General features: G+C 50.5%; 4 protein-coding genes across 4 annotated transcripts; 3 read left to right on the top strand and 1 right to left on the bottom strand.

The window, feature by feature from the left end:
* Window positions 1-4,853: 4,853 nt before the first annotated feature.
* Window positions 4,854-5,277, top strand: AAFC00_005045 (uncharacterized protein; the record flags this gene model as incomplete). Its single annotated transcript, XM_069348221.1, has 2 exons — window positions 4,854-4,943; window positions 4,996-5,277. 2 exons carry the CDS (start codon window positions 4,854-4,856, stop codon window positions 5,275-5,277), a joined length of 372 nt encoding a protein of 123 aa, XP_069202599.1.
* A 363-nt stretch (window positions 5,278-5,640) lies between these two features.
* Window positions 5,641-5,972, top strand: AAFC00_005046 (uncharacterized protein; the record flags this gene model as incomplete). Its single annotated transcript, XM_069344774.1, has 2 exons — window positions 5,641-5,770; window positions 5,842-5,972. The coding sequence occupies 2 exons, from the start codon at window positions 5,641-5,643 to the stop codon at window positions 5,970-5,972; spliced, it is 261 nt and encodes an 86-aa protein (XP_069202600.1).
* A 4,920-nt stretch (window positions 5,973-10,892) lies between these two features.
* Window positions 10,893-12,215, bottom strand: AAFC00_005047 (uncharacterized protein; the record flags this gene model as incomplete). Its single annotated transcript, XM_069344775.1, has 1 exon — window positions 10,893-12,215. One exon carries the CDS (start codon window positions 12,213-12,215, stop codon window positions 10,893-10,895), a length of 1,323 nt encoding a protein of 440 aa, XP_069202601.1.
* Window positions 12,216-13,870: 1,655 nt separating this feature from the next.
* AAFC00_005048 (uncharacterized protein) lies at window positions 13,871-15,779 on the top strand (the record flags this gene model as incomplete). The annotated part of the gene is made up of 3 exons (XM_069344776.1): window positions 13,871-13,949; window positions 14,021-15,439; window positions 15,493-15,779. 3 exons carry the CDS (start codon window positions 13,871-13,873, stop codon window positions 15,777-15,779), a joined length of 1,785 nt encoding a protein of 594 aa, XP_069202602.1.
* Window positions 15,780-16,069: the final 290 nt, after the last annotated feature.

Raw genomic sequence — 16,069 nt, forward strand, 5'->3', positions numbered from 1 at the left:
CTGGGGATTGGCGATGTAGCCGGAAGATCGTAAAGCGTAACCATCATTAGGGCTGAGAATCATTAATGCCACGGCAATTCTCCTTTTTGATTAACATTAGAGTGAGCGGCGTCTGGAGAGATCAGTTTTCCACCGTAGACCAGCGTTCCTCGCATCGTCAAGAACATTGATCACGTCCTCTTCCTGACGAGCCAGATCTTCGTGGCCTTGTTGAATGGCCGCCTCGATGTCCCGTATGGCCTCGTCTCGAGTCTGGTGCAACTGTGCAATGGCATCGTCGGTGTCTTCACGCAGTTCTACCTGAGCTTGGACATGACCGTCACTCACAGTGGACAGAAAGGTCTCCATATTTGCATTCAAGATGGTATCAGTGATGCTGGGTAATTTGACATCAACGAACGTTTCAAGTCGGCGGCCCAGCTTCTGGTCCAGCAGATGATCGAGTTCAGCACGTAAGAGAGGGTCAAGGCGAGTCGGCCTGACTGGCGATACTTGTTCTGGTCTCGTCGGAACCTTTTGCTGTTCTTGTGTCGCATGAATGGAAAGATCCAAGTCCAGACAGGGCGCTGGTTGTAGATGAGCAAAGGCCTGTTGGAATGCACTCTTGATGAGCTCCGGCGGCAATCGCTTGAACGTCTCGCTGAGCATGCGCACGACATCTGCGGAGGCAGCAATGTTCTTGTGGAAAGGCGTCGGCCGAATGTCTGATTTCCCATCTCTTGAGCAGGCTGAAGTGCCGGTGCCTTGGGTGCTGGGGGTGTTGACCTCCGTGGGAGAGCCTGGCGGAGGCGTGTTGAACAGCGCGCGCTTGAACAGAGGCCGATCGAAGGCTGCTGGACTTGTTGATTTATTCCGAGGCCGCTTCTTGACGGGCACAGAAGCACGCGACGGCGACAGCGACTGGCTGTAGCCTGGAGGACCGAGTAGAGAGGCGGGATGAATGTCGCTCCAGTCACACTCTTGCGCTCCACTGCCGCCGGCGAGTCTCCGCAGGTCGATTGCAGGCGAATGCAGCTTTTGGTCTGTCACACATTGTGCGAATTTCTCTAGGCGAAGCCATCGATCCTTCGAGAGCTGCTTCCTCCCGAGGTAGATGGTGAGGCGAGTCGCCTGGCAGATGCGAGAGAAGGCGATGAAGCTGTGCTCTTCGGGCTTCTGCGGGCGCATGGGCAGATTGGTCTGTGGACAGATGACGCGACCGGCAGCCCTGAGGGTCAGTGTCAGACTGAGCACGTCGGCGGCGCTCTTGATGGAATCATCCGGCATCGACGAGAGCAGACGCTGCGGCACAAGGTTCGACATCAAGTCACAGCGGATCATGTTTTCGGGGCGAATGAGGAGTGAAAGAGTACACGGCCTGTCCGATGCTTCCAATTCGAGGCTATGGCGCATGGTTATTGACGCTTCGGCAGTCGTTTCATCATGTTTGACATAGAGCTCAAACAAATGAGACGCATCGTCGTCGTCGTTGTCGTCGTCGTCGAAATCTGTCACGTGAGCAAGGGCAGGCTTCCTGCGAAGCAACCAGGCATCCGACGCTTTCATCACTTCAACAAATACTCACGACCCAGTATGAGACCAATTCATCAGTCTTGACAACGGCTCGTCACATGAGAGAAAGACAGACACTTGTGATTCTGTTTCGATATCTCTCGCCAGCGTAGGCGTGGGGCGAAAGAGAGGCGGTATAGAGCTATCGACCTGGACACCCGTCTTCATCAGAGACACATCAAGACCGTTTTTTGCGGACCACTCTCTCAATGCCGTGGCGGTTCTGCCACAAGTCACACCCTCCAGGCCTGCAAAGCAAGCACTGGAGATCGCTGAAGAATGGTGTGACCGGCGACAGATACGGCCAGGCAGAGAAGCGGATCGGCAGCGAACGGTCGTGATTGTCGCGGACTTGGAGGATGACAAACTCAAGAACAGATATACCGCCAACTATGAGATGAAGAGCGATGGCTCAAGTGCAGGAAGTGCAGTGGTTGATGAAGAGCTCAAAATAAGGTACTGTACCTTACAGTAGCTGAGAGGAATGTGACGGGCGTCGCTTCCGCATCAGGAGAGCATTCAAAGGGCAAGTGCCAAGTGCCAAGTGCCAAGACTGAAGCCTGGCTTACCTTAGTCACAATCTCTCAACCCTGCAACACCTCCATAATTACCTTGTAGTAGCCTAGCTACCTATCCTCAAACTACCTGTAGGTAACTCATGTCGCCAACAATCTCTGAATATCGTCTGTAACTCTCCTGTAGACTCTGACCACTGCGCGCGCGCGATGAATAACATGCCCGCCCTCGCTCGAACACCAGGTCATGACTCTCTCTGACGTCCTCGGCATGCACGCAGCAATAACCTCCATCATTGTCAACCGCCACACAGCTGTGCCATGGTGACTTCTGAAAACTCCCATCCTTGGCCGGTATCAACGCAATCGAAAGCTTGTTTGTGCCAGATGACGGGTGCATGGACAGTCGAACGTGATGAGGATTCAACGTCCGAATCGCAAGTGTAAATGCTTCCGATCGCTGCATCATCTTTCTCGCCGTCTTCTTGTAGAGCCTTGTCTTGGCCGAATTTGCTCGCCCTACGACGGCCGCGCTGCTTTCCATCTCTGACTGTAGAAATCTCACCATGCCGCAGTAGGTCAAGCTTGTGTCCTTGTCATTCTTAATCAACGTCGTCAGTGTCTCCTCCGCTAGAGCGAACCCTTCTTCGACTTCTGTACGACACTTTTCCACACTCCCGAGATAAGCTTCTTTGCTCATCTCACACACTCTCTCTTGTGACGTTCGGACTGATCTCACCGTTAAGTAACACACCATCCGATGCAATGTTGATTACGGCTCCTGGATCGTACACCCGTCGGATATCCTCGCCCATCGCGTGCAGACGACGCATGGCTAACTCTTCTCCCAAGTCCGGAAGATGACCGAGCACCTTGTTCCGACGGTCCAACTACACATCCCGCGATTAGTATCTTTAGTGTGTCGATCCTTACAACACAGGCACTTTTGCTATTTCCAAATATGAAGATGTTTCATGGGCAGTAGCTGAGACCAAAGTTCCAGCTATGGGCACCTCACAGCGGCGATGAAGATGTTGGTCCTGCAGGATCTCGGGGCTTTCGCTTCGACCATGCTCTCCTCACATAACAGACTTAGACCATTGTCCGTCTATTTTGGTCTGAAGAGTGAAGGAAGGATATGGTGTAGCCCTTGCGAAGCAACATGTTGTGCCCTCGGTAAACACTCAGACATAGCCTATTGATCGGACCCCACGAGTGATGGTATGAGTGCCCCTCGGTGGTGAGCGTCGAAATACGACATGGCGTAGACTTATCAACCGAATACCTCGGGAATGCTCCACCATACTGCCTTTGCAGATAGACGGGAGCCATAATACCGTACAAGCTATTGATCACGGCCTCCGAGTCGTTCCAGAAGTTGCAGTCCCAGACAAAGGAACTAAGATAATCTAAGGCTGTGTCTGCACACTTGACATTCTCGATGTGGCGCCCCAACTGTCGACCAGTCATGAGATTCATAGCACATCATGAATAATGTGACGAGTGGCGAAGTCAAGAACGGCTTGTTCGTCGGGCTGGGCCGGTGGGCCTTCGAACCATTGCGAAAATGTGAGTGGCACTAATGGACTGATCACAAACTCACGTTGCGACCAGACTCTGAGCGGTATATATATATGTGGTTATACATCTGGTTGTAATCACCAATAAGCTCATGTTCTTTTGACTTGCTCATATCTGTCTACATCATGAATCATTCTCTCCGTATCACAGTGCTTGCCCTAGCTTTCCGCCATTTCGCAGAAGCGGCACCAGCGCTGTGACCAAGACACTCATCTCCCAGCAACGTTGCCTACACAAACCCGGGAAGTGCAACTTATGACTACGTGATAGTCGGTGGAGGTACCGCTGGCTTGCTCATGGCTGCGAGGTTGTCTGAAGACCCATCGAATTCAGTAGCGGTGATCGAGGCTGGTGACTATCATGAGTCGTATGGAAATTCCAGTGATATACCCCTCTTCGATTCTTTGTGGACTGGGACAGACCCCAGCGACAGTGTCCCAGATATCGACTGGGGCTTTGTCACTACTCCTCAATTGGTGAGTCGTTGGGGCTTCATGGTTCGAGACTCGCGTGTCAACCTTTGGTGTCCTATGGAAGGACGCCTTCTTTTTCACGGTATTGCTGATGTTTTCCAAGGGGGCACTGAACGCATCAGTCCACTATGCTCGGGGCAAATGCCTTGGAGGTAGTAGTGCCTGCAACTACGTGGGTACCCCAAGAGGGACAAAAGACTCGTATGCGAAATGGGCCGATATGGTTGGCGACCAGAGCTACACATTCATAGGACTTCTGCCATACTTCGAGAAAAGTTTGAACTTCACACCTCCAGATATGGTCAATAGAGCTGCGAATACAACGCCTCAGTATGATCAAAGTAGTCTCGGGAGGGGAGGCGGTCCGCTTTCCATCACATTCCCCAATTACGCCATGGCGATGTCGTCTTACGTCCAGAAAGGTATGCAGGAGCTCAGCACCAGGGCGATCAATGGCTTGACCAGCGGCGCACTCGTTGGATCTTCCTATGTCATCGCAACACTCCAATCGCCATCACAAAGGCGCGAATCGTCCCAGACAGCATTTCTAACTCCGGCAGGAAACAGGTCTAATCTGAAGGTCTACCCATTGACCCTGGGTAAGAAGATTGTCTTCGACTCGGCGAAGCGTGCAACAGGCGTTGTTATTACCACTGGGACTAAATAGTACACTGTGTCAGCCAGGAGAGAAGTGATTATCTCTGTGGGAGTCTTCTAGTCTCCCCAATTATTGATGGTCTCGGGGATTGGTCCCGCTGTGGCTCTGGCGAAACACAACATTCCTATAGTCACGAACAGACCTGGTGTAGGCCAGAACATGCAGGTAAGATGGAATTTGAATGCGCCGATTCGAGGAAACACGCAATAATATACAGGATCATGTTCTCATGGGACCGAGTTACCGTGTGAACGCCATTACGGGCTTTTCGCTAGCAGATGCCCAATTTGCCATCCAAACTGCCGAGGAATTTGACACCCAACATGTTGGTTTTCTTACTAGCCCAGGAGGCGACTTCGGTGGGTGGGAGAAGCTACCCCAAGGCCTCCGCAGGACGCTTTCTGCAAATTCGCAGAAGACCCTCAAGGCTCTGCCAGCCGACTGGCCCGAGATAGGATTTCTCAGTATTGGTGGCTATCTCGGTTACCAGCAGGGCTGATGGGTGTGACTACACGACCATCGCAATGGCACTCCAAGCACCACAGTCACGCGGGACTGTTGACATCAGCAGTGGTGATATGTCTGACCCTCCACTCATCGATCCCCGTTGGCTCATGGACCCTATTGATCAAGAGGTGGCTGTTGCCGGATACAGGAGGGCTCGAGAGATCTCCAAAACTAATGCTATATCACCTGCTCTTATTGTAGATGAGGCGTTCCCTGGGAAGAATATATGTGCAGATTGTCTCCGAAGACGAGATGCGATATTAATGGAAAATTACAGGTCACGACTGATGCTGAAATCCTCCTCATGATTCAGCAGTCTGTCTCGACAGTGGTTCATGCGTCGGCAACCTGTGCAATGGGGAACCACAGCAATTCCAATGCTGTAGTGGACTCACGTGCAAAGGTCATCGGGGTGACAGGTCTCCGGGTCGTAGACGTGAGCGCGTTCCCGTTCCTACCTCCGGGGCACCCAACGGCGATAGTCTGTAAGTGCTTTGCTCGAGTCACGAATGTGCAACCATCATTCTTTTGTGAGGACAAGCTGACGATCTTGCAGATACTTTGGCAGAGAAGATTGCTTGTGATATATTGGGCGAGAATCGTGGAAACGGTCATTCCAAGAGACAAGCTTTGCGTAGCTTGATTGAGAACCTGCTCGCGATGCCTAAGAGCCTATATCGTTCATGAGGACTTGACTGTTACGCAACAGAGGAACCTGGAGGAGTTTTGTATAAGACACGCGAGACGAGTGCGTATCTTATCAATCAGATGCAAAGTACAAGGATACCAACGTGAGCAATGTGTAGCTTTTGCTAGAAGCGGCAAGAGTATCGCTTGTCGTACAGAGGGGCATTGTGAGCAGACCAGATGAATTAATTAAGCGACCCATACAAGAGACTGTCATCTCTTAACATGTCTGCTGTCTACATGGGCTGGATGACCTTCTCGGTGTTATGTGTACTGCCTACGAGTTGTTTGAACATTTTCAAAGCAGTCGCGCGTTATGTTACTGGCCGAGCCAAATCAAGAACTGTGGATGCTCTATCAGCTGTCCTCGGCAGACATGTTGATGGAGATGAGCGGTAAATTATGGCCGTCAGGTTGAGCCCAGGTAAGGTAGCAATCTGGACACCAATCTCATGGCACAGGGTAACCCACCACACTCGGAGTTGAGCCCACCAAGCGAGGATATAGTCAAACCCACCAAGCTAAAAGCTGAGCCCACCATACTTGGCGCCAAGACTTCGCTTGGCATGGTGGGAAAGGAATTGACATGTCTGCCTCATCTCGCCTCTAATCACTGGCTCAATTTATGTTCGGCTTGACAGACCTACTGGATGATCATCGTTCAGGTAGTGTCGCACAAGTATGACAAGGGAATAGCATTTAGTATGACAAACGTACCATGGTTGATACACTCTGACTACGTAGACTTGGAGAAGCCCTCCTCCCTCCCTATCTGTCCTCAGTTGACCAGAACATATCTGAAGCGTGCCAAGCCCTTGTCCATATCCTTTACCACCTCGTTGGCATCGGTCATGTTGCGTTCCTGAATATGAGGATGTATATCATGCTTGACGGCAAAATCAAGCATCTCGCGGATCTGATCAGGTGGCCCAATGAGTGAGCCGCTCAGGGTAAGCCTTTTGAGGATGATCGAGAACATGTTAATTGGAGGCAAAGCAGGCGCGCCGAGCTGGACGAAAGCACCATTGGTACGGAGAAGGCTCAAGAAACCGTCGAGTGGTACCTGCGGTGCGCTGACTGTGCAGATGATAATGTCGAGCGTACTGGCGTGCTTGGTCTCCCACTCGCTGTCCTCATCAGTCGATATGTAGTCTGTTGCACCTAGCTTGAGCATGTCGGCTGTCTTGGCCGTGCCACGCGACAGAGCATCGACTTTTTCGGCGTCGAGTGCTTTCGCAAGAGGATGCCAAAATGACCGAGGCCGCCGGCACCGACGATGCCGACGTTCTTGCCAGGCCCACAATTGAAGCGTTTCAAAAGGGCGTAGAGGGTCATGCCACCGCACAGCATGGGCGCAGCTTCAGCTGGCCACATACCCTGGGGGATCGCAAAGACCCAAGCCGATGGCCCGCGCCAGAAACTAGCAAAGCCTCCGTACGTCTTCTGGCCATCTGGGTAACGGCTTCCATATGTACCGATCAGCTTCGGGCAGAAGTTCTGTTTGCCTGAAGAACAGGCGTCACAGTCGGAGCACGCTTTCGAACTTGTCAACGATTTTCTAGAAGTGTTGATGAAATCGTGGCAGAGGAGTATACACTTACAGCCGATCTGAGAGCCAACGCCCCCGGTATCTCCGGTCTTGAAACCACCAACGGCTCTGCTGCCGACTTGAGTGACTTTGCAATGATTCTACCATACCTTGTTAGCCGATAGCCGCCAAGAGAAGATCGTGAAGGAGACGATACTCATGGCCAGGACAGCAAGAAAAGTCTGTAGGAAATAAGCCGCTTCTGAGCGAGTGGACGTCGGTGCCGCAAATTCTTGTCGTTGGCAACATTCAGCATGCTACTAAAGATAGATATCTACCATCAAATACTGTTGGAGAGACGTAACACAGTGCGTGATTTGTATGTCGATGTCAGTATCGTCGAACCTCTTCGGCTCGAACTGCTGCCATATCATCCCACCAACGCCAGTTTCTTTGTCGAATCCGAACCAGCCCTCGAACTTCGTGGTAGTCATGATTTCCTGGGAAGTTTTTGCAATTCTTGAGTTTTGTTAACCTCTGGCCTTAGGATGTCTGGTTTGCTGAGGAGCGAGCTGATACGATGACTGTACTTGACTACTCTTAAATAGTATACGTGTATCCTTCTCTCCTCTTTGATCGTGACAGAGATGACCAAACTGTGGGTGCTAGAGGCAAGAGGCACTGATGGATTTCTAAGCACAAATACGACGACGCAAACATGGCGTCAGTGATGCAGCCACAAAGGCAAGTGCCAGATCGTTGGCGCCTTGAACAGACGTAAATTGAGGAATGGGGATCAGGGCCCCACACTCGGTAAATTGGTTCGAACCACTTGATGATCGAATATCAAAGCTGATAGTCCTGGAACCCTTATTCTCCAGATGTTGTAGGCACTACTAGCTGAAATCCCTTGGTGAGGATCCGGAACTCGGCCAAGGGTGGAACACTGCTGCTGATTGAATTCCACTTCTGTGCATGTTCATGATCTGTTGGCACCAAGCACACAACGCATCCTTGGATCGCCCAGCTCCGTGTGACCTGTGTTCCGTGATAGTGGAAGGAATCCGTAGGATTGTGGACATGGAACAATAGCATGGCATGCACTGCAAACGCTTGCAGAATTCCTCGTGATCTGACTCAATCAGATCAGCCATATTATTCGCGCAGTCTTGCAGATATGAATCACATAACGACGCTTTGCCAGGCATCGAAAACCCCATGAGTAAGGCAAATGCGGTAGACTGCACTCAATTGTATGTCTTGCGCGACGGTGCGGCCCAGAAACCTCGACCCCGCATCTGTAAGGGTTTTTGTCTGCAGGCATGTGGCCTAAATGGTTTAATCGCTGGCCCTTTGCAGAACAAGCTTTCTGCACACACGGTGCAAAGACTGTCAGTTGGATCTATTTGCTGTAGCTCGCAGTCCAGATATCCAAGCAAGACTCTTTTGACCGCAATGTAAGGACTGTCCAGTATCAGACACACCTGACTGGTGATAGTGGGATGCCTTGCGATAATACTGCAGTAGGGTGTCGTGGCCCCCAATACTACGTTTGCGCCCAGCCGAAGCCACAAACAATTATCCTGCCAAATTACAGATGCCTCTCAGACTGGGAAGGTTCCACCGATCCACTGCCATTATCGCCATCTGGTAGGCGGCCAAACCTAAATGGCCCCTTCCAGGGCAGGTGGAGGTGATTGCATCATTGCAGAGAAAGTCTTTCTTTGTCTGACGCCTCCGAACACTCACAGTCGCGATCAAGTTTTCAGATTGATCCAGTTCATCCGTTCCGGGTCATAGCCACGCGTTAGCTCAATAGCACATGAGAAATTCCCTATTGACCACAAAGTGATCTACAGCAAGTCACGAACTGGATCACGATTCACAGTGGTCCCAGACAAGATGACCCGATGATCGCCAGATTACAGCAGGAGCGCCCCATCCAGAGCTCAGCTCTACGTATTAGGCTTCCACTTCTGGCCTATAACACAGCTAAGAGGCCATCTTCCTGCCCGCCTGAGACTTGTATGGTAGAGACCACCGACCTGTTCTAGGTTTCACTCGGGCACGGTCACGATAATCCGTTATGGATGCACTACACCGTTCGTTTGTCGATTTTATTTACATTGAATTCATGAGTCTTGCATGAATATTGGTCTACAAGGTCTTTTTCGAGAGTGATATATATTTCATAAATGCCGACTAGGCTTATGGGTAGTTCTAAACGAATCGGGGATGTCGCGCAGATTCGAGAGGAAAATTTGGCACACATTCAAGATGTCACACAGCGCAAGAAACTTCAGAATCGCATTGCTCAAAGGGCATATCGTGAGGTCAATGATGGTGCTAAAACGACAATACATCTCTGATCTGTTATAGGGAAACGATTAAAATCGTGTATGGAAGAACTCGAGAGTTTCAGGAAGATCACGACTGCAGCGCAGATATCTGAAAACGACCCTATCTCGCATGAGCAGGACATCACAATCGTCAACAAGCAGTAAGATCGATCTAATTCGGTTCAAACAGTTTCAACACCACTCACATCATCGCCACATGGTCTGCAAAGGCAATGCGCCTCTTTAGGCAGTTACCCCATCGATTCTTTCCCCGACACTAATACAGACACAACGGCTTCCCAACCCTGCTTTTCCGGGTACAGCACGGCGCCAGTGACACCACTGATAGACATACCTTACAGCGCACTCAATAGTCTCGAAATTCTCCTAAGTGACTACTCTCGTCCAGAGCTACAGGCCGCGTTGCTTGGACTGAGCGGGGACCTACTCTCAACATTGACGCCGATCGAACGTGTGAACGCTTTGGAGATAATAATGGGGGCGCTCCGGAACATGTGAGTTTGATTGAAGCCAGAAGATGTAGCATCCCGAAATGCTGAGAAGTGGCTACTCGTATCTATGGTTTTAGAATTGCTGACTTATCCTACCGTACAGTTTCATTCTGGTTCATGCAGCCGCCGCTCTTGGCGTTGTGGCTTCGCTGGGATTGAGGGTGAGTGGTTGTTGCGGAAGCAAGAGCTATTGGTTGATATGCTGACAAAGTATAGCGTGTCAAAATGGCGCTGGCCCCTCCAATGTGATCCGATGAGATGAGTGTTGCCACTCGCTAGCACTAATGCGAGGATACTCTATCTAATCAAAATCTAAGTCTTCGAGCCCGCGATAAAGTGGTCATTTTACAGTTAGGACACGGTAATGGCAGCCCTGTCCTACGAAGGACTTACGGTGAAAGCGAGATTACGATTTCACAGAGACAGTCTCTCGATCAAGGGAAAATACGTCTTCCTAATTTATGCATCTTGTTCTCTCCACAGTGTCCTTGTCTGTATATAATCGTTGATGTTGGCCCCGACGGGGACGGGACCGAGTACTCTAGGTAAAGTACCTCCATCCTATATCATCTTGTCCATTGACAGTAGCGCTCGTATCGACTGTTTCCGATCTCGTACTACGACCCTGAACTTTGTCTCGACGTTTGTTCTCCAACTTCATCCACATACCCAAGCATAGTGTTGCGATGATACAGGTCACGTTACAAGCACATGTAGTGATGAGGGTAGGTCTGTATGCCGGCGCATATTCTGTCCTGAACGTCGCTGTGCTCAAAATGCCCGCCAGATTTCCAAGTCCGACAAGAACACCAGTCGTGGCAGCTCTGGAGCTTTCGTTAACATTGTTATTGTTGTGCCAAGAATGGACTAGACACGAGGGGATATATGCTCCAGCACACATTAAGAAGCATGCAACATATGCAGCAGCTTTGTGCGTCAGGACATCTATTGTCGCCAACACTATCATGCCGGAGAGCGAGATGCATAGTGCTAGGACGATATGAAAAGTACGCTCTCGAAAGTAATCGGAAGATTTCGTGACGCACAGTAGAACAACAAATCCTACACTGTTAGGCGCGACGGTCCACAGATTGGTCTTCACAGCCGAAAAGCCCAGTCGAGCAACGATTTGAGGTAGAAACGTCGCGGTGGTTGTGAAGGCGACAGGATAAGTAAATGAGATGATACACCACAGTGCGAACTTCCAATCTCCCCAGTGTTGGAAACAGGCGCGGAAGCTGAACTTGGTTCCAACTTCCGAAGATCCATCTCGAAGCATGCGTGTTCTCGCGACCTGTCTTTCCGCATCCTTGAGGAACCATGCCGACTCTGGTGTAGCTGGCAGCCAAAAGTAGGCCACAACAGCGATAATGACTGTTAGGCCACCTTCGATGATGAACAGAAGTTGCCAGCCCTGGACATGTGGGTCGTGTGTCTGGAAGACGCCGTATGATATGAGACCCGAGAATGCGGACGCGAGCAATGCTGATCCGAAGTATATGGCAATGCGGAATCCAAGCTCTCCGCGGGTATAAAAGAGAGATAGATAGAAGATAGTGCCAGCAAAGAACCCTGCCTCGAACGCTCCAAGGATCAGTCTGACTGCGAGGAGGCCACCAAAACTCGTTGGCGCGCACTGAATTAGAGCCATAGACCCCCAACCAAGCATAAAGGTTGGTAGCATTACTCGTCCAGAGAAGCGCTTAGTGAGCATATTAAGAGGAAGATCTAGGAGTCCATTTGGTATGTAGAACAGCAGGAGCAGTAGCGAGTACTCGTTACCGACAAAATTTAGGTCTTTGTCTATGCCGTCTGTTTTCGCATTTCCAAGATTGCTTCGATCGATAGAATTGAAAAAGTACATGATGGAAAGAAAAGGTAACAAATAGAAGTCGACTTTTCGCACATATGCTCGGTCAACGGCGATGTGGAAATCTGCGACTTGAACAACACCTGTCTCGGTGTCGGCCTGCCATACGACGGCATCTTGTTTACTGGGTTTTTCACTCTCCATCTCTCAAGTGTATTGCAATATATCCTGCATAACATATGCAAGAGTGTGCCATGCTGTGTTAAATGATTTATATAGCCCGGATGCCTATCTCCACTCTTGCGACAAAGTCATACAGACTGATAGTGTCTTATCGTATATCTCCTGCAGGGTTGTCTCTTATCATTGGAGGATTCCAACGAGGGTCGTCCTTACACAAGCAGGGTACGGAGTAGATTAGGCACATCTCGGTAGAAGATGCCCCACCTGTACCAAGGTACTATGATATGGACGACGGCTGGCATACGCACAGCGTCTGTTCTCGGATTATCTTGGTCAGCACTATGCTGCGTGTAAGAAAGATATCATCTGGCTCAGGACTCCCAGCACGTTCCTTTACACTGAGATGAATAAATCAACGTAGCGTTGGAGGGGTCCTGTTACCATGCTCAACTGCTGTGGTGTTATCTGGCATGTATAAGCTACCCCACATAGGAGGTCCGAGGGGGCAAAAGTGGGGATATGCTGAGGACAAGTCCCAAAACATCTACCCATGCAACTGGTCGTACCTCACAAATACAATTGTCGCATGCTATGTTTTACACATGCTAATGGTCGGCAATATCGAAGCCAGCATGAATATGACTGAGAAGTGTCGGTCTCTCAATACTCAAGATCTGTTTACTGCCAGGAAAATTTCGCCAAGAGGTATTTCATGCTCGCTCTCGCGAGTGGCAAAAGCATCGAGTCGTCCAGGAGCGTGGTAATTGTTCTACTTCAGGCGACAGAGACTCACGATACAGCAGCCTGGACTCTGCTGGGCCCCATAGGCTGCAACTCTGTCACGGCGATGATGCTGGCGGTTGCGACAGTGAGCATCGTAAAGACAAAATTGCGGTGTTGCTGAGGGCAAGTCACGAAGTAAAGTGTCGAGCATCATTCCGCGGTTCCTAGAAAGACGAGCCAGGCTCGACTACAAGTATCACGTTGGCCTTGTTTGGAAACACGTGCATCGCTCAGAGAGACATGAGAGGTGCTCTGTCACTCATCCACAGTGTTGCTAAGAAGTCGACGGTTTTCTTGGAAGACTTGGAGAGGCGCTGTGGATCGTGTGTTGTGATTGGTCAGACCGAAGCCAAATCCGTCTTAGCCGCACACGTGGGGGTTCGAAGCTCTGTGACAGGGAGACTCGAGAGTTGCTTGGTAGATTCGCCAAGTGGTGCCGAGACCCTGTCCTTCCTCTCGAGACACCACTTCTCTTGCTTTCTCTTCCTTGGCGAAAATGTAAAGGCGATCAATGAGCAAAATCATAGGCATATCAGGCGTGTTCCAGTAGTTCTATGTGTAATACAGACGATTTGTATAGTCTTGGTATGCTCAGCCACTGAAAGGTTCTCGGAGCAGCAGAAGGATGTGAGATGGACCTTATAAGTGAGGAATAGTCCTCGAGAGAAATGGCTCTTCCAACATCGGCAAGATTGTGAAGGAACATCATCCCTGAACATCTTGTTGCTATTCGATCGTTCACAATGGCACTCGACCAGTACACCTACGTATTCGTTATCGGAACATTTTTTGCTCTGCTCGATGCTTTCAACAATGGCGCGAGTAAGTGCTGCAAGCCCGAGGTCATACCTACGGTGAATTATGGCGGATAACTGACATGTCAATTCTCGCAGACGATGTAGCCAACGCTTGGGCGACGAGTGTCTCGTCGAGATCGATATCATACCGACAAGCCATGATCTTTGGTACCATATTCGAAATGCTTGGAGCCATCACCGTTGGTGCCAGAACCGCTAGCACCATCAAGAATGGAATTATCCCCAACTCGGCTTTCCAAGACAATGCCGGAGTCCAGATGCTCGCATTCACATGCGCTCTAGCAGCTGCTTCTATATGGGTCATGTGGTGCACCAAGCACTCCGCTCACGTTTCATCGACCTACTCACTCATCTCAGCAGTAGCTGGTGTTGGTGTTGCGACAGTTGGAGCTTCCCAAGTCCAATGGGGATGGAATGGTGGCAAAGGCCTCGGTGCCATCTTTGCTGGTCTTGGTATGGCTCCTGCCATCTCCGCTGGGTTCGGAGCTACCATCTTCATGCTCATCAAACTTGTTGTACACGTGCGCAAGAACCCTGTCAAGTGGGCCGTGTACACTTCGCCCTTCTTCTTCCTTATAGCCGCTACCATCTGTACACTCTCGGTCGTCTACAAAGGCTCTCCTCGACTTGGATTGGGCCAGAAGCCGGCTTGGTATGTCGCATCTGTGACCATGGGAACAGGTGCAGGCGTCGCTGTTATGGCTGCCCTTTTCTTTGTTCCTTATGTACATGCGAAGGTCCTCAAGAAGGATTACACGGTCAAGTGGTGGATGTTCCTCCAAGGTCCCCTACTTTTCAGCCGTGTCCCTCCTGCCGATGCGGAGGTGGCCAAAGTACCTGATTATGCTGTTGTCCAGGATGATGAAAGTGAGCTTTCTTCGCCTCGGTCCAACAGCTCCGCCAGCATCGAGCGAGGCCCAGAGTACGAGAAAAACCCTGCGACTACCACTACCATAGCTCCACAGAAGACCTACAAAGAGATTATGGCCGAGGGCGAGGATAAGCTCCGCCGAAAGCTCTTGCAGAAGAGTGGCCCTCTCGGCTGGGCTATGCGCACACTGGAGAAGAACCAGCTCGGCGCCGGTCAAATATATGAGCTACACAACATCAAGATTATGGCCAAGCGTATTCCTGCGACCATTGTTTGCGGTGCTCTATATGGCCTTCACTATGACATTCATGCTGCCCAGAGCGGTATCGCTGGCACTCCCGAGGGAAAACGGATGCAGCGCGTCTACGCTCACGCTACAAAGTATCCCAACGAAGTCGAGCACACTTATTCGTTCGTTCAAGTCCTTACTGCCTGCACTGCGTCATTCGCGCACGGCGCCAACGATATTGGTAATTCTGTCGGTCCCTGGGCTGTGATCTACTCGGCTTGGTCCACTGGCAATGCTGCTGCGTCAAAAGCCCCGGTCCCTCTTTGGCAGATTGCTGTCCTCTCGGCAACTATCTCACTTGGACTCATCACATATGGCTACAACATCATGAAGGGTAAGTCAAGTCTCGATATATGCTTATGAAGCAACGCTGACTTTGCACAACAGTTATGGGTAATAAGATCACATACCACTCCCCGAGCAGAGGTTGCTCAATGGAAATGGGTGCCGCTATTACCGTCTTGGTCTTCTCTCAGTTCTCGCTCCCTGTCTCTACATCGATGTGTATTACCGGAGCTACTGTTGGAGTTGGCCTATGTAACGGAACCCTCAAGGCTGTGAACTTCCAGCGAGTTGGCCTCCTTCTTCTCGCCTGGATCGCTACGATTCCGATCGCCGGCACTCTTGCTGGCGTTCTCATGGGTCTCTTTCTTAATGCGCCCCACTTTCTCTAAGCTTGTGGTACACGCCGAAGTTTTATTAGCTTGAATAAGTCCTGTTTGATTGGAATTACATACACAGTCTCAAAAGTACATGATTTGGAACAATCTGGGAACATGTGGCTATGCACAAAATTGTTAATGATCCTGAATTTCAGAGTTCTTTTCCAAATCGTCCCTGCAGCACTCCTCTTTGCGTCCGACAATAGTGCCTTGTCTTCTATACTGTAAGTCAACAATCTGTGGGTTTCTAGTGGGCTTGGAGGTTCAATGCTCGATCCCATGAGTTGCCAGTCTCCGATAAG

The sequence above is a fragment of the Neodothiora populina genome (genome assembly GCF_041146345.1).
Source record: "Neodothiora populina strain CPC 39397 chromosome Unknown canker_contig_5, whole genome shotgun sequence".
Classification (NCBI taxonomy): domain Eukaryota; kingdom Fungi; phylum Ascomycota; class Dothideomycetes; order Dothideales; family Dothioraceae; genus Neodothiora; species Neodothiora populina.